We start from the raw sequence: 22,560 nt of genomic DNA, 5'->3' as shown, positions 1-22,560 counted from the left end.
GTGTTATATAACTGCAGTTGTAAAAGAAATGATCCATTTGGCTATATGTGGGAGGGAAAGAGGTACACAACACACTGCATTAAACTTGCAATGGGCCAAAACCAGTTAGTTAGACACATTCTTTGGTGCTACCTTTGCTTCACATATCCTGCCCATGGCAGGGTTATTAGATTGAAAACAGGACCTTGGGTCATTTTTTTTTCTACTACTTCATTTCTGTTATCTTTTGGCTTCCTGATCTTCCTTTTTGATCATTTTCCTTTGGAAGGTAAGAACAATATCAATAGCAATAGATTCAATGCTGGATTGATAATCAAAAATCCATGATGATCCCATATTTAACCTGTCCTACTATCTGTCAGTGGCAGACAAACATTCAGATCATACATCTGACTTTCATGCTCTTTGTAGCTGTTTTACTGTAGATGATAATCTAAGGCCTGATTCTGCTTAATGTAAATTTTACCAGCTGGCTCTGAGCCCTCTCCAGGCCATGGTAGCACTTAATTGTTGGAAGAAATGAATGCATTTCATCATCTTACTTCTCTCTAGGTTATGGTGACATTCATCACAGAGTACTGCTGACTGCAGAAGTTGGATGTGCTTTATAACAACTCCTCTCCCCCACTTAATCTGCTCAAAGCCTGCAAAGAACATATCTTGATGGTGTTTTCAAATTACCTGTCAGCTGGAAATTAAGCTTAATCAGCAAATCTGAAGTCACAGCAAACACTCCAGCATTTATGCTGGCAAGAGGCCCAGGTACTAATCAAGGTTAGTAGTTCTTCCACAGACATGCAGATAGCTCTGTGGCAGATTAAGCAAAGCCTCTTTAGGCACCTGAGCTGCTCAGAGGACATGATCCAGACAGGATAGTGCTATTCCTTATGTCCTGAGAGAAAAGTCAGTCTTTGGGTTATGTCTGCACATTATCTATGGGACCCTGGCCAAAATCAGGAGTTTCCAGCAGCTACTGCAGCAACAGTCAAGAAGGCAATGCTGAGACTTGAAAGACAGAAAGAGAAAAGCCAGCAGAAGAGATTCAGAAGCACGTGAGTTCCACATAATCCACAACAGACAGAGAGATGGATAAATTGTAAACTCTGAGTGTATATATATAGAGATATTCATAGAGAGGTGTCCTTTGTACAAAGCTTTCCAAAGTTCAAGCCTTGGCTGATTCTCAGGACTCAGCTTCCAGATAACTGCAAAAACAATACCTAAGATGTTAGCCCAGACTGATGTGATAATTCAGCATTTCAGACTAATCTAAACTGAATTATCCCACATTTGCTATGGAGTCAGGGTGCACACAAAGACTGTTTCCATGGCTCAGATGCCACAGGGAAATTTCTTAAGTAACTTGACTGCATCTGAGCCCTCAGACCCAGAGCTGACTGGTGTCTTTTTTTGCAAACAAATGTTATGGAGTGGTTTGGGGAAAGCTGGACACTTTCATACCTCTTACCTCCAAATATTTATTTTCTGTGCTGTATGGCATAGAGAGATGGGCTACTCCTAACTCACCCCAGCAGTTCAGACCACTCACCAGGAGAGCCAGAACAGATCTCATTCCTACACAGAGCCCACACATTTCATTTCTGTGTGTTACCTGTAACCTGCAGAATGGACAAAAGGATTCATCACATGAGAAACTGTGCTGAAAAAAAAATCTGAATAGCTGAGCTCAAACAATTGCTGTATCCCTTGTATTCCCACAAGGGAATACATGTGCAACAGAACTTTTGTGCAAACAATTTAATCTTCCTTAGACAGAAGCCATTTTTTTCTTACATGTAAATAAATTGTCTCATATTTTTTATTTTTCCCAAAGCCTCTTTGGTTATTTATCTCCTTTCTGTATCTCCAAGGACTCTAATTTTTCTTTGGCTTTTAAAAAGCAAACTGTTTCATTGCAATTAGAATCAGATATATGACTTCTGCTTCCAGGGAACCCACCTCCATTTTAGAACTGCAAGCAAGGATAATTCTTGCATTTGGATCTCTTCAAGGCATTGTGAGATACATAAATCTTACTTGCAGTGAAGCACACACTGAAAAGATAAACTGCTCCCCCAAAACTTGGTTATTTGTGGCTTAAATAATATCTGCTCCCAAAAATTAATTCTGGATTAATTTTGAATTAAATTTCTGAATTAAATCCCAGACCTGGGATTACTGAGGGAACAAGTAGCTATCAGGAGTGCAAAAAAAAAAAAAAAAAAAAAAGCTAATGTTTATTTAAACTTCTCTGACAAGTAAAATTCAATTTTCTTTGCTGCACATGCAGTAAGGTCATGCTGTCTGCAAGAACTTAGCTCAGAGCTCAAATAAAAAGCCATGATGAGCTGTAGTAATTGTGTTCCTCAGTCTCTCAGAAGGTTTCTTTATTGCCCCTCTAACTCCTGTCTAACATCCAGCCGCAGATGCAGTGATGGGAGACGACATCAATTCCAAAACCATATTCCCTCCCACAGAGATCTCACTCTACCATCAAGGAGACAGATTCTGTTCATTAGCAGTGTAAGCAAAAAGCACGTGGATTATGGACCCAGCATGCATAATCTGCTGTCAGACTTGTTCTTTGCACCATGCAGGTGGTCCCAAATATTTGCTGGCTTTATTTCTTGGCAGATTTGTAAGCTACATCCTGTTTAAATACTGAACCTGTAAAAGGACTCCTCCCTGCCAGTGTCCACCATTCAAACATCCAATGGGCTCTTTACTTCTCTCCCTCATCCTGGGAAATCCCTGGCTGTGGCACTTGGAGGGCAGCTGGGGAGACCAGCCCATGGAAGGGCACAATTTTATTAGACAACAGGCAAAGGACATGGCAAAGCAGCATTTTCAAATCAGAAGAGCTTATTTTTGAGCCATGGGGTTATTTAATGAAAGATTGGTATTTTCCACATCGGAAACTGACATTTTAGCTACAACGGCTACAATTTTTCACATTGTAAACAAAGGAACCAAAATGCTTTGTTACTTTAGAACTGGAAGTTGAGGAACTCCCAGGCCCACATGCTGCTAAACACAGTCACAAAGCACTGGGGCTGTGCAGGGTGAATGACCCCAGCTAACCCCATCCCGGGAATCTGCCATTTAAAGGCTTCTAACCACATCGTTTGACAGCCATTAATGGACTATATATCCCCACAGCATGGCAAAACCCTTCCTAATTGATTTGATCCTGTGGCAAAAATCACTAAAATGTCCTGTGCAATAACGTTCCCTTTTGTTCACCTCACACCCACCTCTCGATCCTGTCTTTTGCCTCACGCCAGGAGAAGCCATTCCTGCCCCTCGTACTGGGCAGGGCTGGGGCCACACCTCGAGTGCTGTGCTCAGTTCTGGGTCCCTCTGTTCAGGGGGGACTCTGAGGTGCTGGAGGGGGTTCAGGGAAGGGCGGTGGAGCTGGGGAAGGGTTTGGAGCATGAGTCCTGTGAGGAGCAGCTGAGGGAGCTGGGTTTGTTTATCCTGCAGAAAAGGAGGCTCACGGGTGACCTTATCGCTCTCTACAAATCCCTGACAGGAGGTTGTACCCGGGGGGATGTCGGGCTCTGCCGCCAGGAAATCAGCGACAGGATGAGAGGACATGGCCTCGAGCTGTTCCAGGGAAAGTTTAGGCTGGACATCGGGAGGAATTTCTTCACGTAAAGGGTGATTCGACATTGAAACGGGCTGCCCAGAGAGGTGGTGGACTCACTGTCCCTGGAGGTGACAGGAAAGGAAAGTCTGGAAGCGGCAGTCCGTGCCATTGCCTGGTGACAAGGCGGTGCTCAGTCATAAACTGGGCTCGAAGATCTCAGAGGTCTTCTCCAACCTCATGGACCCGCAGGATTTTTCCCCCTCGGAGCAGTGCTCCCCACGCCACCTTGCAGCTCCATGGGGGACTTGGCTCCCGCCCCGCTGAGCCGGGGGCCCTCAGGGCAGGTGCCGGGAAAGCGAGCAGGAAGCGAACACGGCGTGCCCGGGAGGCGGCGGGAGGAGCGGGGCTGGGAGGTCCCCGCGGAGGCGGAGGCGGGGACGGCAGGGGAGGGCGGGCAGTCCGTCCGTCAGCTGAGCGGCCATGGGCGCGCCGTGAGGGGTGAGTGGGGACGAGGTCCCTGAGGCCAGCCCAGAGTGCGGGGATGGCGGTCGCCATGGTCGGGCTCGCCCGGTGACTCGGCGGATCCGGGGTGGGCCTGCGGGAAGGAAGGGCAAGGCGGGGAAGCGCCGTTTTGCGGCTCCCGGGGGCCGGTCTGGCCCAGGGACGGAACAGCCGTGCCTGGGCAGAGGCGGGTGCAGGCGCCGCAGCCTCCCCAGCACCGCGGTGGGGTATGGAGGAGAACGGGAAGAGGGGACAAGAAAGCGAAAATGAAAGTTAAAAATCAGCGGAAACGGGCTCTCGGCCGGGGCGCCGACAGGGCCGGGCGGGCGGCGGGGCCCGGGTGCTGTCAGGGATGGGAAGGAGTGCGAGAAGTGGGAGTCTCGTTTCATTCCCAGAGAAATGGGCTCCTGAGGAAGGGTTGGTTAGCCCGAAAGACGTCTTGGGGATCGTGTGTTTTAGGCCCATGGGGGATTATGTAGACTCACGGATACTCTGGTGTAGCGGGGTTAGAGGGATTGAAGGTGCCTGTGTGCTGTGACAAGGGATGTGGCTTGCATGTGTTAATAAAATGAGTGTGTGATTATGCTTTCTTTATAACTGGGCAAGAAACTGAAAGTTTGCTCTTGGCAAACCTTGTAACAGCTGCTTCAGAGATGTCCAGCAAGTCGAAGGGCCGTCCTGCTGAAAATGGAGAGCATTCCAAGAGTAAAATGGAAAATGGAGTGGACAGCATGGCAGCCCCAGCCCTTAACACCTACACCCCGGAAGAGATGGTGCAACAGATGAAAGAACTAATCACTGAGAACAATGAGCTAAAAGGTGAATGCACACGTGAGCTGGTCTTGAAATTCAAGAGCCCCGAATCTCTTCTGAAGGGTTTGTTTTGTGCTATGAGTATGAATTCTGTGCTTATCTGCCCTTGCTGGGTAGCATTTGCTGTATAAACAACTCTGCAAATGACAATGCCAGTTTGATAATACACATCAACAGGATATTTGGTATCACACATCAAATTGAATTGGTGTGGTAAATTAGGAGGAGAACAGCCCAATGTAAGGGTGACTTACTTGCTCTTGAGTTTTATATATGAGCACTGTCTATTTTAGAGGGTGACATGAAAAATCTCTTCCTATGATGTGGGATTTGCTCATCAACCTCTAAAAGAATTTTTTGGCTTGTATTGTAGAACTGTTTGATCCATTACAAACATTTTGCCAAAGCTGCATTAGGAGGGGTGGGTACTGTACCTTCCATACTTCAAAAAGGAATGGTGGCTATGGCAGGATACATCTGGGAGAAGCCAGTAGCCTTCCCTGGAAATTCCTAATGATTTGAGTCCTTTGTGTGAGATACTTCTGGATCTGGAATTTAGGTGTCAGTTATTTCTTCCTTTAAACGGTTAGAGCAAAACCTGGGGGATCTGAGAATTTTCTGTGTAAAAGACAGAAGTATCTCACTGTTTATTTGACAGCAGAGCATGAAGTCACATATCTCCTGTATTGTGATTTTACACTGGTGTAAAATTCTTCCTGAATCATTTTTGGATGTGGTCCAACTTTTCTGTCTCATGGGAATCTAGCAGGAAAGTTGTTTGTAGAAGTTCGTCTGGTATTTTGCTAAAAAGTCTTATATAAGGTAGTATTTACAGCTCCTGTAACCCATAAATTGCAGAATCATTCTCCAGACTATATTTTTTTTCCATAACCTGAAGGATTCATGGGCAGTTTATCATATAACATCAGGATGGCATGGAAGTTACTGGAAAGTATAAAGGATTTTTAAGTAACCAGCTTTGAGTTACTTGCTTAAAAAAAAGCATGTCTAAAATAATTTCACTGATTCTGCCTAAAAATCTTGTAAGCATTTTGCAGGACTGATACTGTTACATACTGACTTTGTTAGGTACAGGGAGCTGACTTGGCTGTAAGTTGTTTGGTATATTTCATTCAAATCTTAACCAAATAAACCATACATTTTCGAGGGGTGAGACAGAGCATACCATTTAAATAAAATGTAACAGCACATTGGGGGAGAGCATTGTTGGGCATATTTGAGACATTTGATTTGATAGCATCTGTTTCCATGCAGTAATTCACCAGTCTAGGATGTTTTCCCTGCCAAGTCTCAGTAGTTTCAGAAGCTCAGTTCAGCAGTTTCATTCGGGCTGATCATGTGAATACCACACACAGCAAGATACCAAGTATCTCTTGTGAGCAATCCTTCTGGCTTCTTGGTTTAGGAAAAAGTCAAGAAGTCAATGAGTGTGGGCATGTGATCTCAGCAGTGGATTTAAAGCTGGTTATTATAGTGCTAATGGACTATGATAAGTTTAGTTTTGGTATTTAAGGTACGCCAGGCAGAGGCTCATATTTCACACCCAATTATTGCCAACCCATTTGATGCTGAAGAATGCTGAGCTCAGTGTAGTGGAAATCTGCTGTTTCATGGACAGAGTATTGATGTGATTCAATGTCTTCTCTCTGGCTACCATTTAGAAGCCATGAAGTTGCACAACCAAGCTATGAAGGACCGATATGAGGAGCTTTCCACCTGGAGAGAGAAGCAGAAAGAAGAGCGAGAATTTTATGAGTTAAAGTTTAAGGAGGCAAAGCAGTGCTTGCAGGCCAAGTGCATTGAAAATGAACAGCTACAGCAGCAACTTCAGAGCTTAAAGGAAAGAGAAGAAGGAGCTGAAATGGTAAATAAGGAATTGGTTAGATTGACATGCTTTTGAATTGAAAATCTGGAGCATTCAGTCCCTTCTATGATTCTAGGATTCATCACACTGGGATGGTTTGGAGATTTGTTAATATCTCCATTTTTATCCTTAGCTCTAAGAAATGGTCTTCACCTGACTTACTTTATAAAGTGAGGCCTTTCGGAGTGTAGTAACAGAAAATTATGGCACACCTGAGATAATTTCCTTTTTTTGTTAGCATTTAGTAAACAATAATAATTAAACTTTTTTACATAATAAATAAGAACTGGCATTTCTTGCTAATTTTTCATTTATCCTTGGGTATCTCTTTACTTTATCCTTCTCTTTACTTGTTAGATTATCTGTCTCTCATGATCATTTAATTGCTTTTTTAATTGTGTTTCCAGGGAGAAACAAGTCTCATTGTTGTTCCTATTCTCTAATCACGCTGGAAGAGATACAGGGAAAGGCATGTGAAGTATTTAAACTAAGAATTTCCAAACATGAAGACTATCCGTGGAGTTTTTTTATTTATCTGTATTGCCATGATAGCATTACATACAAACATGTAAACAAGCAAAAAAAAAAGTGCCATCTATTTTTATTATATCAGTCTTCTTTTCTGAAAGCTCTTTTGCTGAGGTCAGATTAGATCTGTATTTCTGCTGCTCTGTTTGAGTGTGACTGAGCTTTCTCTCTGTGTCCTGCCTTTGGCTCTGTTACACATCATTTCTAATGTTGCAGGTGGTTGCACAGTAGCCAGGCAACATTTTGCAGGTGGTACTAAAGGCATCTGTGGGCAAAGCTGATCAAAACAAAACCTGCTTTGTGTCCCAAATAGTCATGTGAAAAGTTAATTAAGAAGTTCATGCAGAGCCAAACTGATGCATTCTGGTGTCTGGTACCTCCAAGACCCATGTGGATTCTCTGTTGTCTGATGAAAAATGAGTGTATTAACCTTTTTCTCAACAGGGTCACTAGTAGACTCTCCCTTCCTCCTGACTGTTTGATGGAGCTCTGTAAGAAATGTTTCAGCATGTAAATCAAAATTGGCCAATAGGTCAGAAGATGCAAGGGGGAAGAAAGTCATGTTTAAATAGTGTGATTGTGTAAGTATTACTTACACAGTCTTTACAGAATGAAAGCTGTGTTTCAGGATTGTCAGGAAAATTCAGGATTTCATAAATTGTTCAGAATTTCATAAATCTGGAATATTTTTAAGGGTATCCAGAGGATTTATAATCTTTCTATCTGTTGTAGAACTTCTTGTACTTTGAATGCCTGAAGAATGCTGTTGCCAGAGTCTTCCAGCCTGCTTGAGAAATCTAAAATTTCTCTCATTCCCTGGAACTGACTCTAAACACATCCTCTTACAGTAAAAGCACAAAATCAGAGGCAGCAGAGGGTCAGAGTGGTATTTTGGGATGAGAGGCACTGTCAACACAGAGATAATTTGGAGATTTAGCATAATCATATCTGAGAATGTAATTCAGACTTCAGGAATTGTTCAGAATTTGCATTGATGGTATGTGCTGTTATAAAGGCATTATCAGGAGGTGAAAGCTCAGATTACAAAATGAGGAAGAAACAAACTCACAGGGAAAAGTTTCATAATGGGGAGCAGCATTTAAAGGAGAGGAAATAATGAATCTTGCTGGTTATGTAGAGGCTTAGGAGAGGGTTTTGAGTAACCTAGAGAAAGGGAGAAGGCAGAAGGCAAAGGAGATGATTGTGATTGGAAATAGGGAATTTTGGGGAGAATCTCTGAGGAGCAGAGACTTTGTGGAAGGGATCTGGGACTTTGTATGAAGGTCAAGGAATTGGGAGAATTTATACATGGAAATGGGGTACAAAGAAGCTAGAAGGTGGGGAAAGGCTAAGAATAGGATGTGTGGGAAAGCTCTCTGTCCACTGGTCTTTTCTTCTTTGGATCTTGGTTAGATTTGGGAGAAGAATAGGAATATGGGTGAAAAAATGTAATAATTCTGGAGGTTGGCCAATACCCTATGTAGTAGCAAAAGGCATAGACTCAGGCAAAAATTTACATCCTAATTATGTGTGCATTCAGAGAACCAGTCCCATATTTTCCAGCAGTGACATGCCCAGTGTTTGATTCCTTGGTTTCGCAGTTTAGACTTCTTCTGTTGAGTGAACCAGAACATACTTTAGGGGTCTGTCCTGTTGGGTTTTCAGGCAAGCCTGAAGAGAAGAGAAGGGATGCAGGACACTGTTCTGTTCAGGCTGTGTGCTCCTTGGCTGCTGTTCCCTGTTGGTTGGCTAATGCAGGGTGTTTTTATCCCAGGAGGCTCCCGAGAAGGAAGTGAGGCAGCTGAAGGCCCAGGTGCAGCGGCTCCAGGCTGAGAAGGCAGATCTGCTCGCCATCATTTCAGAGCTGCAGGTCAAGCTGAACATCTCAGCAGAGGATTCCTTTGTGGAGATTGGGATGAATGTAAGTAAAGGGAACAACAGGAGCACAGGAACCTGCAGCCAGGTGCCAGGCTAAAAAATTCTGTCATTCTTTGATTCTTTCTGTCATTCCTAGATTACCTGCCTTAGAGCACTTGTGTCTTAAAGGACTTGGAATTAGTTTTTGTCCTTCCACTGTAAGGCTCTAAGCAAATTGATTTCATAGATAGCCTCTATTGCACTAATTAAAAATGTTAAGTCTTGTCTTAGTTGAAATTTCTGGGAACATCAGTACTGTGTTTTGTTAAGGGGCAACACCTGTGCATAAATGGGGCATTTTCTTTGGAAAATGGGGCTTACTTCCTACTGACAGATAAATAGAGATGCAGGCAAACAAAACATAAGTGCAAAACTCTAGAGAGTGTTCCCTAGAGGCAAAAAAAAAAAAGTACTTTTTTTACTGTTCTTGTATCTGGAATCTCTTCATAAACTGAAATGTGAAAATGTAGCCTCTGCTACCCCTCTATTCCCCATATCATCCCTCTGTAAAGTAGATGTGCAACAAGAAATTTTAAAAATGTAATTAAAATTTATTTGGAGTTGTCAGAGAAAACATAGGGGTGCATTCTCCTTTTTATTTGCTAGAAGGATTCTCCTTTGGGCTACAAAGTGAGTTTGTAGGAGTGGGGAGTCTGTCAAGGAGTGGGGTTTGTAGAGGGAAAGAAGAGTGGTTCTTTTAGGAGGCTGGAGGGTGATCTCTAGGCTTATATTGAAAGTCACCTGCAGTGCTGTTGACTTGCTGTGTGCCCAGTCATCTTCACAGGGGAGAGTGGCTGTGGAAGTTGCTGATGAATGGAGAAGGGCAAGTCTCAGTGTTGTTCCTGTTCTCTAATCAAGCTGGAAGAGATACAGGGAAAGGCATGTGAAGTATTTAAATTAAGAATTTCCAAACATGAAGACTATCTGTGGGAGTTTTTTTATTTATCTGTATTGCCATGATAGCAATTCTCTGTTTTTCTTCATTCCTTAACTCAAATAAATAAAGTCTTGCTGTTCTGCTTAGATAAAATACTGAGCTAATAGTGTTTTTTTCTCTTCTAGGAAGGGGAAATAAATAGAACTGCAAAGGAACATCAAGAGAATGGTGGTGAAATCTCCAGTGAGGTCACTGTCTACATGTACGTAGGTTCTTGTGTGATATGTGTGATTCACACTTCTGCCTTGAGTTTTGTTTTCAATGTAAGGGAATTTCTTTCTATGAGGAATGCACTAGAAAATCCTCTTTTTCTTTGGCTTTGCACCCCTCCATTGCAGTAGCTCTACCTCATAGCATGCAGCAAGACCCTCAGCTCTCTCTGACATTTTTCCTTCCAATTTTTACTAGCTGACAAGAGGGAGTGCATATTCTGGCAAGTTGGCCAGGCATTTGTGGACATTCTGACTTGCCAGCTCTTCAGGCTTTTAAGGGAGGCCAAACAGAAAAGACAAAGAGGCTGCAGGGACTTGTTCCCTCGTAATCATTGGAGACCATCCAATAGAGTATCTGTCCTCTACCCAATTATACTGGTGTTGGTAAGAGTCAGAGGTCTTACAGTCTTTCAGATCTGACCCTGTTGGAGTGTGGTTGGTATGAAGTGTTTCCATGATGGGGTAGACACACAGTGCAACACAGTCCTTGCTTTTCAGGTTATTGGGTTTAAGGTAGCAGCATTCTGTTCAGGTTACTTCTCAAAATTCAATCTTTACATCAGCTCCAGGACACAAGGGACTTTCTTGCCCCTGGCTGAACCTTTACTCCTCGTGGACATAGACATCTGATACTGTTCAACTTTCTACTTTGGATACTGCCCAGTTTAGCAGCTAGATGGTTTTGGCTGAACTCTTATTTACTTTGTGCCTGTGCTTTTGAAAGGGAAGAATACAGAAAATGCTAAGGACGTAGCAGGCCAGAAAGCTGTGCTCCATGTTGTCACTCTTATGTCACTGCAAGGGAGAACAGTGCTTCAGTGTAATATCAGAGAAAGTTGTCCCTCAGCATGCAGATAAGAAGTTGAAGGAGGAAAAAAAATAAGGGTGTTACAGTTGTGGACAAAACTGAAAGAGTTGCTGACCACAGACCAAGCTGCAAGTATTAAGCTTGTTGTTAGTTGTGGCTTGTGAGAACACTGATTAGAAGACATTCCCTGTGGAACTTGCTTACCTTTGGAGGAGAATCTGGGCCATATCTACAAGAACAGGAGGCATACGTAGCTCTGAAAATATTTCCAGTGTCACCACGTGCCTTTGTCCAGCACTGAAACTTTAGACGGGTGCTGTTAACAGGTTCAATGAAATGTGAACCACTCAGGATGGATTTATTTCTGTAAGGGTAGAACTGCACTAAAAATCCCCTGATAAAAGTTATTTACTTAAAATATCCTGGCTGAACACTGTCTTTTGGGTATTGAATTTTGCTCACCAGAGGTTTCTAGCTCTCAGAAGCACACAGAAGACTCTGCTTTGCTTTCTTTTCTGAACTACAAAAGCAGAACTTTTAACACATGCTGTTTTACAGATGAGACTCTGAAATACACAGTCTAACTTGCCTGTCATCCATACAGTTTGGGGACTTTGACTTTCTGTCTAGATGGCCATAAAAATGGATATAATGGAACACAGTATTTTATCACTTATCCTATTTTTTGGAGCTTTGTATTTGTTCTGGTTCAATTTACAGTAGTAAAATATGATTTTGAAAAGAGCTATAGGATGTGAGGAGGGTAAAGTGTTAGTTAAAGAGTTTTTTTTTCTGAACAAGAAAGTGATTTCTGATGACCATTTTTAGTGGGATATACTTTGTTTTACATAAAGGAGCAAGGCAGAGATAAGAAAAGTTCCGTGCTTTATTGCGAGAAAAAGTCGTTTGTAGGAATGGACAGCAGCACTTTGCAGAAAGGGCTGCAAAATAGGTCAGAATAAGTGCACTGGGTTTTGTATTGTCCTGACTGCTTTTGCTGCCCTTCCTGAAGTGCTGAATTGTTCCCTCAGCTGGAAGGGGAGTGCCTTTGCTCTTCATTTGCACTCACAGGGGCTGTGGCTGCTGGTCTTGGCTCTTGGCAATTGGGAATGAACCCTTTGCTCAGAGCACTGGTTTCCAGCACTGTGTGAATTGGTGGCCTCTCAGACTGGATTCCAGCATTAGGGTTGAGGGAGTGTGCTGCTATAGGGGTAGCTGTTGTTATTTACATCTGGTTTGGTTTGGTTTGAAGCAGGAGCAAATCTGCAGATGAATCGAAGAATTTGGAGTCTGAGGAGCTAACTGTGAGCCAGCTGCTCTGCAGCCTTAGAAATGAAACTCAGAAGAGGGAAGAACTTGAGAAGGAGCTGCAGGATCACAGAGAGAGGTATGAAGTAGGTGCACTGTAACATTTGGAGCTGTTTTCTTTCAGGGCTGCTTGAATGATCAGCAACAAGCTGAAATATCGGTGTGATTTGGGGAATTTCCTGAGCACTCAGTTGTTATAATATTTTCTGGTTTTCTGTATAGGGATAAACCACAGTTTTCTTCCATGGGATTTTATTTTCATTTCCTGAAGTGCCACAGATCCAGGCAAATGACCCATTTCTTCTTGGGTTTGAACTATCCCTGGGTTATTCAGAAAGATAGGATGACTGTTGAGGCTGTTCTCCCCATTCACTCCTCCATAGTCATTTGGCTGTGGATGAATCATCTCTGTGTGTGGCCTTAACCAAATCACTATGTCTAAAACAGGTCCTCTTCGTGATACTGGCATGCTACATTTAGCAGTGTGTGAGCTTGCAAAAGTTCCTTAGAAATGTCTAAAATAAGTTTAATTCCAGAGTTTTCACAGTGAGACCTGTATGAGGGTCTATCTCAGCTCAGTTCTGTGGGTGTAAATCAGCACGACTGTTCAGGAGTGGCCACTTCCCCAAGCAGTTCCAGATCCCCACTTCAGAGAAACAGAGTAAGACGTTATCTACTATGAAAGGTTGGTGTCACAGTAATTGCTTCTATGTGGTCTTCCTAGAAGAGGTAATGAGCCATAACCAAACAATTCTTAGAAACCTCAGCCCCTGAAAATACCACAGGAAAACAGAGACAATATTGATCACTGGATTCAGTGAACAGAATGATCTGTTTCCAAAGAGTTGGCAGTTTTGGACTGTACCAAAGATCAATCCCTTTGGACTGAATGTCATGACCTTCATCACACCTGCAGACTTACACATCCATTTTCATTAAATGTACAGTGTCCTGTATTCTTCAAGAACCCCCATGATTGTGCAGGCCTTCCTGTATGTCTGCTTTCTCTTCTGGCTTGTGGTTTTTCTGTGGCTGTGATGTTACAAAGAGAGTCATCACTTGCATGAAATCCTTGTATAGTCACAGTCTCACCTGAAGCATAAGCCAAATCCATCATTTTTGGCTCCTTTTTTTTTCCAGACTGTCAAAGCTAGAGAAGGAGACCAGAAACTGCCTGGAGAGTGGAACACAAACTGAACAGGAAGAAGAGAGTTCAGAAGCTGTAAGTTCCTGTCCTCAGTCAAGATATAACAGCATGCAGCTGACTTGCTGAGGTCACCAACCTCAGGGTCTAGATTTCCACTTGCACTCAGGGAGCAAAGGGCAATTGTCCTGCACGGGTAATGGAAGTGAACTTTGATGTGTCTTAGAGGTGGTTCCACATTACAGCAGCCACTGCAAAGGGGTGGGACTGGGGGCCAAGTATTCAGGAAGCTTGGCATAACTGCAGTCACACCACATTGCCCTGGCCATGCCCAGTAAGCAGAGAGAAATACAATAATTTCTACCCCCAGAAATCATCTAGACTGTGTGAATTTCCTCACTGCTGCCTAAGTCAGCTTTTGGATCAGAATCCAGTGACAGCATACTGTAAAACAGACTTTAAACGTGGAGCTCATATGGCACCTGCTTTAGGTTTGTTCATGTTTTTAGTGGGATTACAGTGGTGGGGCATAACTATTTTGGATTGAGACACAGTTCCAGGCAGAAACTTAGTCCTGATGTTCTCAATTAAGATTTGGGGTTGGCATTCAGCTCCAGTCAGATGCTTAAACTTCTGTGCCTGCAGCTGTAAGCTTCTGTGTGAGGTGAGAGTGCAGCCCCATAGCCTTGGAGATCCATGCTGGTTCAGTGCAACTGCATAATACAGGCAGCTAAGAGTGCTTTTATGTGAGGTGTGTGAGTTTGTGAAGTGCTGCATGGGAATTGGAAATATGCTATGGGATCTGCTGGAGACCTGTGCCCTTCTGAAGGTCAGGAGAAGTATTTTAGGGCAGGGCTGGGTTGGTTAAACAAGACCAGTCTGCAGTCAGGCCAAGAGATGCCCTTGCTAGGGAAAGCAGATGATGTCTCAGTTAATTAATGCTTCCCAGTTCTCTTATCTCCACTTTGCCTGAGTTACAGCCTGGGCCCAACACTCCTCATTGAAGTGGACACTGAGGTCAGCCCTTGTGCTTGTGCTGGCAGCAGTTTCCATGTACACTGTTGTGTTTCTTCAGAGGCTCCTGTCAGCAGAGCTCATGTTAGCTGCCTCTGTGGTAAAATGTAAATCTTTAGTGGAACAATGAATGGGGTGCAGTGTGGAATAATTGTGAAGCCTTGTAGATGAGGCCTTAATACTGAGTATAGACTGTAACTGTGCAAACTAACTTAGGCAGTTTTCTCTAGAGTGAGACTTCCTACTTATCTTTCTTAGCCTGTAACTTTACTATCTTGAAATGTCCATATGTAATTTTCTTTTTTTTTTCTCTAAAAGGTTGGCAGTGAAGTAGAAGCTCTGAATCTGCAAGTTTGTGCTCTGTTTAAAGAGCTTCAGGAAGCTCATGAGAAGTTAAAAGAAGCAGAATTGATTCAGAAGAAACTTCAAGAAAAGTAAGGCTCAGAAGAGCAAAAGTTCTGTCATGACACGCAGTACTTGTATGACAACTCCCATCTTGGGAAACTCACCAGCTCTACAAATACCAACTAAAATAACTGTTTCATAGAAGTGCTGTTAAAGAGTGCTCCTTCTTTGTAAGTGGTGAAGTGCAGAAATACAGCAATTGTCAAAAAGTCTGAGCTGCCAACCTAGTTCTGCAAATAGAACTTCAGTGCCTTGAATTATAAGATTTGGGTTGTAACCCTTCATGATGTAAAGAAAAAATCTTTTCTGTTTTCTCCTTCACATAATCAATCCCTATTCTGGCTTTAGGGGAAGAAGCCAAGGGACTTGGTTATAACCTTTTCACATGAGCTGTCTGGGCTTTTGAAGAGAATTGTGTAGGTTATAAAAGTGGTTACAAGACCCTCACTTTTTTTGCTTTGTTTCCTGTCAAATTCCAGTTCTTTGGGATTCATAATAGTAAGAAAATAAATGTTTGTTTCTATAGCTTTGTTTTCTGATGGTTGTGTATAGACTGATTTTTGTCTTTCCATGTTTTTCATCAAAATAAGCCTTTAAAGTGAACCATACAAATACTCTTTTTCCTATATGCCTCGTGGGAAAAATCCATCAGGAGAGAGTGAACAGAAGAAATCAATCTTTTTTTCTTTTCTATCAGGTGCCAGGTACTGGAAAGAAAAAGCTTGGCTGCTGCATCAGAATTGGAGGAGAAGCAGCAGCTAATATACACCATCAAGAAGCTGGAACTTCAGGTGGAGAGCATGCAGGCAGAGGTCAAGCTGGAACAAGCCAAGACACATGAAGAAAAGTGAGTATGACTTGGCTTTGTATTCCAGGAAGGTATTGTCAGTGAAGAAGAGAAGTCCAAGGGAACCCAGCCAAAGGAGAATTGAATCTGAAATACTACTTTGTGTCCTGTACCCTTTGAAACTAGGCTGTGTTTGTAGATTATGGGGTAGAAGTCTGTATTCTTTCCTCTACTGAACCCCTCACTTAGGAATACTTGAGCTGTCAACTCTGACTTGTATCTTCCTTTACTCATAAAGTCCAAGGTGGAATAGAGCTGGGTGTAACATACAAGTGGAGGAAGCAGATAAGTGACAACAGCTGTGCCACTGACTAGCAGGGGTAAATGTGGACACATCCTGGAGGGCAGAGACAAGCCAGGTGGTGACAGTGCTGGGAAAGGGACATTTCTGAAGAGGTCTGCAATCCCTACAATATGTTTGCACTAGGAGAGTTAAGTGTGTGGTCAGGCTGAGGTAAAGAGAGGCTGTTTGCTTTGGCTCCCTGCTCCCTTTCATGTGCAGTCCATGTAAGGAGTGTGAAAATGTCACTCCAAGCTGTTCAGAGAGGCTGGGCTTCCTGAAGGACACATCTTCAGCTGCTGCAGAAGCTGCTCATTGTCTTCGGAGTCTGTGTCTGGCTATTCTGATAAATTCTGCTTCACTTGAAGTCTGAGTCAAGACTTGGATGTCTTCCAAAGAAGGGTGTTACAATGAGCAGAATTTGTGAGCTTCATATAAAAAAACTGAGTGATGGATTCTTTAATATGAAATGCACGTGATCAGTAAGGACATTGGTTTGACTCAATCCATGGATAGAGCAGCACACAACTCATTGCAAGAGAGATGTTGAGACATGGGGCATGACTTTTTCTCACCAGAAACGCACACTGATTTGCAAGGAGTTGGTAGTGGCTTTTTTTTAAGTTCTAACATTATTTAGATTTCAAATAATTGTTTCAAATTTTCATCTCTTGTCATAAACAGGGCAAGATACAATAACCTTCAGGATTCATATAGCAAGCTCCTTCCAGAACTCACTGAGGCAAAGAAAAAAATTGATGAAATGAAACTCAAAGAGGTAAACTCATCACAAGAAGAAATCATAATTAATTAGGGGTGAGGGGGAAGGGATGGGAGAACATCTTTAGAATCAAATTTGGTCAGGAAACAACTGTCATCCCTTCTACATAATTACATGCAACATAGCAGCACTGCTCTGATAAACATAGATCCTGTGCTGTCAGTTACAGAAAACTTTATCCACACATCAGTACTTCCATGGTGTTTTCTGGGTAAGGTCTAATCTGCAGTGCAGTGCAGCACAGAGTCCAGTCCTCAAACAGAAGTGATAGATACATCGATGTTCTTGCAGCATCATTTATAAAAATGTGGGAAGGTAAATCTCGAAACATTTTTGTATTCTTAAATAGAATGCCTGCCACAGTGAGGTCTTGTTAGGAACTGAACCACGGTGGAAGTACCATATTGCTCTGTGTAATTTCAGAAACTGGGAAAACGTCTTTTACAGTGTCCACTAGGGGGTTGTCTTTTAACTTGATACAATGTAGTTTGAAAGCTCAAAACTAATCTTTAAGGTAAAATATCCGTCACCACTGCTGTCTTAGTCCAAGTTCCTTTGGTGACCAAAATGGGAACCTTTTCCAAGGACAGGAGGAGTAAGAAGCAAACTTTCACTTCAAGGAGTTCATGTTGTAATCACAGTTCTTCTTTGCAGCTGGACAGAGTAGATAAAGCTGTGGTGGAACAGCTGACAGCAAAGGTGGAGTTGGCAGAACAAGCCCTTGCTGCAAAGCAGCTCCAGATAGATGAAATGAAGCAGATGATTGCTAAGCAAGAGGAGGACCTTGAAACTATGTCTGTGCTCCGTGCTCAGGTATCAGCTCTTCTGCACAAACTGGCTACTTCCCCACCCAGTATTCAGAAACCAGGAGGTATTTAATGGCTCACTCTGGACTGCTGAATACGTTTTCTCAACTTGAAAGCATAACACCCCTTACTTGGCTTGTCTTGCAGACACTTGCAGAGCCTTTACCCACTGTATTCTAGGGCTCTAGGAGGAACTGTGTATGCTGGAGTCTGGCACAACAAACAGAAGCTGGGAGTAGATGTGTGTTTAGAACCACTGGCTTAAGAATCACTGCATATGATTTTACTCAAACCAGCATGTGTTAAGTGACTAAAAAGGGTTTGCCTCACATTTAAGGCACAGAACTGGCATCTTGGCCTGGTTCCACTGTCTGAACCACAGATATGTGTGTGTAATCAGTCAAGTCCCCTCCTCACTGCTTGTCTGTGCCTCATTTCTGCCTCTGTACAGCAGAGGCAATACCTGTGTCCCAGGTAAGACACTCAGAGTATCTTTTACAGAGTCCAGAAAGCGTTAGGTCTCCTTCACCTTGGGAGAAGTGCAGGTCTTGGCTTTGCACTGTGTGTGTGTTTTGAGTAGATGCAGATTATGATACAGATTCGTGATTTTGATATGTAATACACAAATATGGTTCAGTCAAAGTTACAAATTTTCAGTCTGATTTCATTTCTCTGATCAGATGGAGGTTTATTGTTCTGATTTCCATGCTGAGAGGGCAGCAAGAGAGAAGATCCATGAGGAGAAGGAGCAGTTGGCTGTCCAGCTGGCATACCTACTAAAAGAGCAGCAAAACTTTGAAGACCTTGGCCGGTGAGAACAGACTTTGGCTGAACTGCCTTTGCACTGTCCTGTTACTCTGTGTGCTGGTGTTGACCAACATTGTCTTTGTAAGCATCCCAATAGAAAGGCAAATAACTTTGCAGACATTTCTTGCTTAATTTGAATTTAAAAGGAGAAAAAAAAAAGAATTGGCTGACTTCTCAATTTTCTGGTAGAATGTCTGTAAAGTGTGTTAGTTCTTAGTTGGGTGCCTTAGTAAGTTTTCATTTTGAGTGATTGCATGCTTGGTAAATTCTCTCTGTTGATCCATGTGAGTTTCTTTGGGTTTTGGCCTCAGTTTTAGCTGTGAATCTGCAGGTAATCTTCCTGCATGTGTGCCAGGGATATCTGCTGCTTCTCCAGGAGGCAGTAGTGAGTACACAGTTCTGAGTATTGTGGTAGTTGAATCAAGTTGCATTTCACATTAACTGCACACTGAGTCCTTTTTATGGTATAACTTGCTTTTCTACTTAAAGCAAATCTGCAGTTTTCCCTGAACAGCTGAGAGTCCTTGGAGTTTTCCTTGGAGAAGGAATTCTGTGAAAAATAGGGTGCCCTAGATCCCTAGGTGTGTGTGCCTGCCCAAATCCTGCTGCTGGTGTCAGTTGCATGCCCCTGATTTCAGCAGACCTCTGGCATGGTCTCCCAAAGCAGTGGCATTTCTAGGCCCTGTTCCTGAGCAGCAGTTGTGAACTAAATGCATGACCAGTTGACAGGAGTCTGTTTTCAGAGCTCTTGACCTGTTTATTACCCACAGAACCTCTCTGGCAGAGATGCAGAGTCGCCACGGAGCCAGGATGCCGGATCAGGAGCACTCACCTCACCTTGTCCAAAGAGGTACTGCAGGCACCTTCTGCAGCCCTCGGGGTCAGGTTCAGCTTAAAGCAGCTTTGCTTTGCTGCAGACAGCTTCCCTGTGGGTATCCCTCTGCAGAGAGCAAAACTGGGTGATACAATAGTTCATCATTTTATCTTCTCTGCTTGCAGGAACAAATAGTCAAGACTGGCCAGAGCAGCGGAATATTTCTATTTATTCATGTCCTAAATGTGAAGAAATTCTACCTGATTTGGACACACTGCAGATTCATGTTATGGACTGCATTAATTGAGTGATGCCCTCCAGTTCTTTGTCTTCTGGAATTTCACCTGCCAAATACTTGGGGTTTTTTTCCTTCTTGCTCAAATAATGCTCAGCTCTTATGTCCTATGAAGGAGGTTTTCAGGAGTTTGCTTTGCTAATTCAGTGGGAAAAGGGTAAAAACTCTTCCCGTGTCCTGTAGTGACTAATCTTGTTGTAATCTGCTTTAGGGAAGGAGTTTTCATAGATTAACAACATGGATGTGCTACAGAACTTGCAGTGTGTCTGCTGCTATGAAACCTTTCAGGAACATTCCCCTGAAGTGCTCTGCTCCATGGCTATTCTGCAGAACAGGGCTGAATCACTGAAGTCAGAGGAGAGATGAGATATTTGCTGATCAAATATATATATATATATATATATATCAAATATATGTGAGCCTGTAAATACTTCATCTCTTACATACTATATACCAGGAAAGTAATACACGAAAAAAGCTGTTTGAGAAGCTTTCAACAAAATGGAATAGTGCTGTATTCATTGAGAATTTGAAGTGAACCCTGATCTTTCTCCAGATGGCCATTTCATTGCTGCCCTTGTGACCATACTAATCTGATGTTAAATTTTTGATGGCTTATGTAACTTCTTGCTTTAGCCAGATGTGGGTAAGGTTTAAAATAGATCAGCTAGGTCTGATACATGTAGCTCCTGCTGTACTCAAGTCACTTGATTTTATAGAACTGTTAATTTTTATGATGTTGTCTTAATTTTTCTTTATTATAATACAAGCATTTGCACTTGTACAGTATTGTGGTAGAAAGCACTGAGATGGATGTAACCTAATTTAAAAAGAGTATAGTGGATTTTCACATATCAAAATAAATCTATTACGATTATGAATTTATCTGTGCCTGTGAGTACGTGGGAGACTGGAACAGGATTTCAAATTCCTATGTCTGAAAAGCTTGTGTAGAAACAACTGTAGAGGATTAGTTCTATTCTTGTCCTCCCAGGTGTTTTTATCTCAACAAAAAGGAGAAAATCCCTTTTTTGTCGTTGTAATTCGAGTAAGATTTTTACTTTGCTTGTTGTCACTGTTGTTTTAATTATCACTTTTAGACTCTGGATTCTTATTTTCTGTTATAGCTTATCTATAGCTTCATCCATAATTTCAGGTAACACAAGAGCTGACTGTTGTGAGTAGGTTTTTATCAGCCTTGTTGCAACCGTCTTCATCAATTACAAGTAGTCCCAGCAGATGCAGTCTCTTACTGGCTTTTAACTGGTTCCTTTTGACAGTAGGATTTATAGGTTTTTTTACCCTGAATCCAGTTTTATCATGGGAGCTGTGATGGTTACAGATTCTGCAATGATCAAAATCTGATGGAAATGCTACTAGGCCAGAAGCAAACTAACAGAATAATAGAGCTGATTTCATCTGAGAAGTATTAACCTTAATGAAAACACAGAAAATCAGTGTGAAAGGAGGAAGAAGGAATAACTTATGCATTCGTCAAATCAAAATGAATAATCTGAGGAGGTTTCAGAGAGAGGGGATGTTAGCACAGGAGTGCTAAGAGGAAAACATGGGCATTAGGTGAAATAGATCTTCACAGAAAGATAAAAGAGCAGGTCTAATAGTAGAAATCAGGAGGGGCAAGGAACTGCAAAGAGTAAAGCCACAATACACTGAAACCTGTTCATGTTACTGGGAAGATTATTTTTTGCTGTCATTACTTGCTGCAGTCCAGCAATGAGCTTGTACATCCTCAGAACTATTTTTCACAGAATTACAGTTCTACCAAAGAAAAACTGACCAAACTACAAAATTTTGTCCACTGCATGTGACAATAACAAGGATTGAATTTGGTGGTGTAAAAGAAGTGTTGACATTGTTTAAGTTCTCCAGATGAGGATGGCAGCTTCTGTGACCCCTCCTGAGGCCGCTCTCCCCAGACACGGGCAAATCTGCAGCCAAATGGGCTTACCCAGAGCCTGGATCAGGAATAATGGCCTCCAGCAGGAGCAGGGCTGTGATTCTTCCCTCTGTTGTGGACATTGGTGTGGCCACAGCTCGAATCCTGTGCCCGGTTCAGCTCAGGAAGGGCATTCAGGTGCTGGAGAGTGTCCAGAGAAGGGCAGTGGAGCTGGGGAAGGGGCTGGAGCACAAGGCTGAAGAGAAGCAGCTGAGGGGGCTCAGCCTGGAGAAAAGGAGGCTCAGGAGGGACCTGTTCACTCTCTGCACCTCCCTGACGGGAGGGTGTAGCCAGGTGGGGGTCGGGCTCCTCTTCCAGGTAACACGATAAGAGGACATGGCCTCAAGCTGCACCAGGGGAGGTTTAGGTTGGACAGTGGGAGCAATATCTTCACAGAAAGGATGGTTCCACATTGGAGTGACCGTCCCTGCAAATGTTTAAGGAAAGTCCGGACGTGGCAGAGAGTGCCGTGATCTATTTGACAGGTGGTGATCTGTTACAGGATGGACTCGATAGGACTTTTCCAATCCCATCGATTCTGTGATCCCCACGCCGCCATCTCCCCCCCGCCGCTCAGCGAGCGCCCGCCCCTTCCCCTCCGCCCGCCCACAGCCAAGATGGCGCCGGCAATGCCGCGGCTGCCAGCACTAAAGATGACGTGAGCGCGCATGCGCGGGAAGGGGCGGGGCCGCTCCGAATTCTGGCGGGTACTGGCGGCGCGCGCGGCGGTGAGCGGGGTGTGTGAGGGGAGCGGGAGAGCGGGGGGAGCGGCGCGATCGGCGCGATCCCGGGCACACGGAGCGACCCCGCGGCATACGGAGCCTTTCCGGGGTACACGGAGCCTTGCCGGGGTACGGAGGGTCGGGGAGCCTCGGAGGAGGGAGCCCCGCAGGAGGTCGGGGTTCTCCTGGG

General features: G+C 43.3%; 1 protein-coding gene across 4 annotated transcripts; it reads left to right on the top strand.

Annotated features, from left to right (window-relative positions):
* The first annotated feature begins 4,026 nt into the window (after positions 1 to 4,026).
* Positions 4,027 to 20,572, top strand: OPTN (optineurin). 4 transcript variants are annotated; one of them, XM_066550988.1, is made up of 14 exons: positions 4,027 to 4,087; positions 4,733 to 4,909; positions 6,586 to 6,788; positions 9,091 to 9,237; positions 10,296 to 10,372; positions 12,446 to 12,577; positions 13,639 to 13,720; positions 14,975 to 15,090; positions 15,759 to 15,908; positions 16,873 to 16,966; positions 17,624 to 17,782; positions 18,456 to 18,586; positions 19,353 to 19,432; positions 19,582 to 20,572. In XM_066550988.1, the coding sequence occupies exons 2-14, from the start codon at positions 4,744 to 4,746 to the stop codon at positions 19,701 to 19,703; spliced, it is 1,659 nt and encodes a 552-aa protein (XP_066407085.1). In that variant the 5' UTR covers positions 4,027 to 4,087; positions 4,733 to 4,743; the 3' UTR covers positions 19,704 to 20,572. The 4 variants fall into 4 exon arrangements, with proteins under 4 accessions (XP_066407085.1, XP_066407083.1, XP_066407086.1 ...); XM_066550986.1 differs by having other exon boundaries at positions 12,443 to 12,577; XM_066550989.1 differs by lacking the exon at positions 4,027 to 4,087 and adding an exon at positions 4,159 to 4,178.
* The last annotated feature ends 1,988 nt before the right edge of the window (positions 20,573 to 22,560 follow it).

This window comes from Molothrus aeneus, chromosome 5, assembly GCF_037042795.1.
Source record: "Molothrus aeneus isolate 106 chromosome 5, BPBGC_Maene_1.0, whole genome shotgun sequence".
NCBI classification, from domain to species: domain Eukaryota; kingdom Metazoa; phylum Chordata; class Aves; order Passeriformes; family Icteridae; genus Molothrus; species Molothrus aeneus.
The sequence above is the reverse complement of the archived record's forward strand: the minus strand, read 5'-3'. Positions and strand labels throughout refer to the sequence as shown.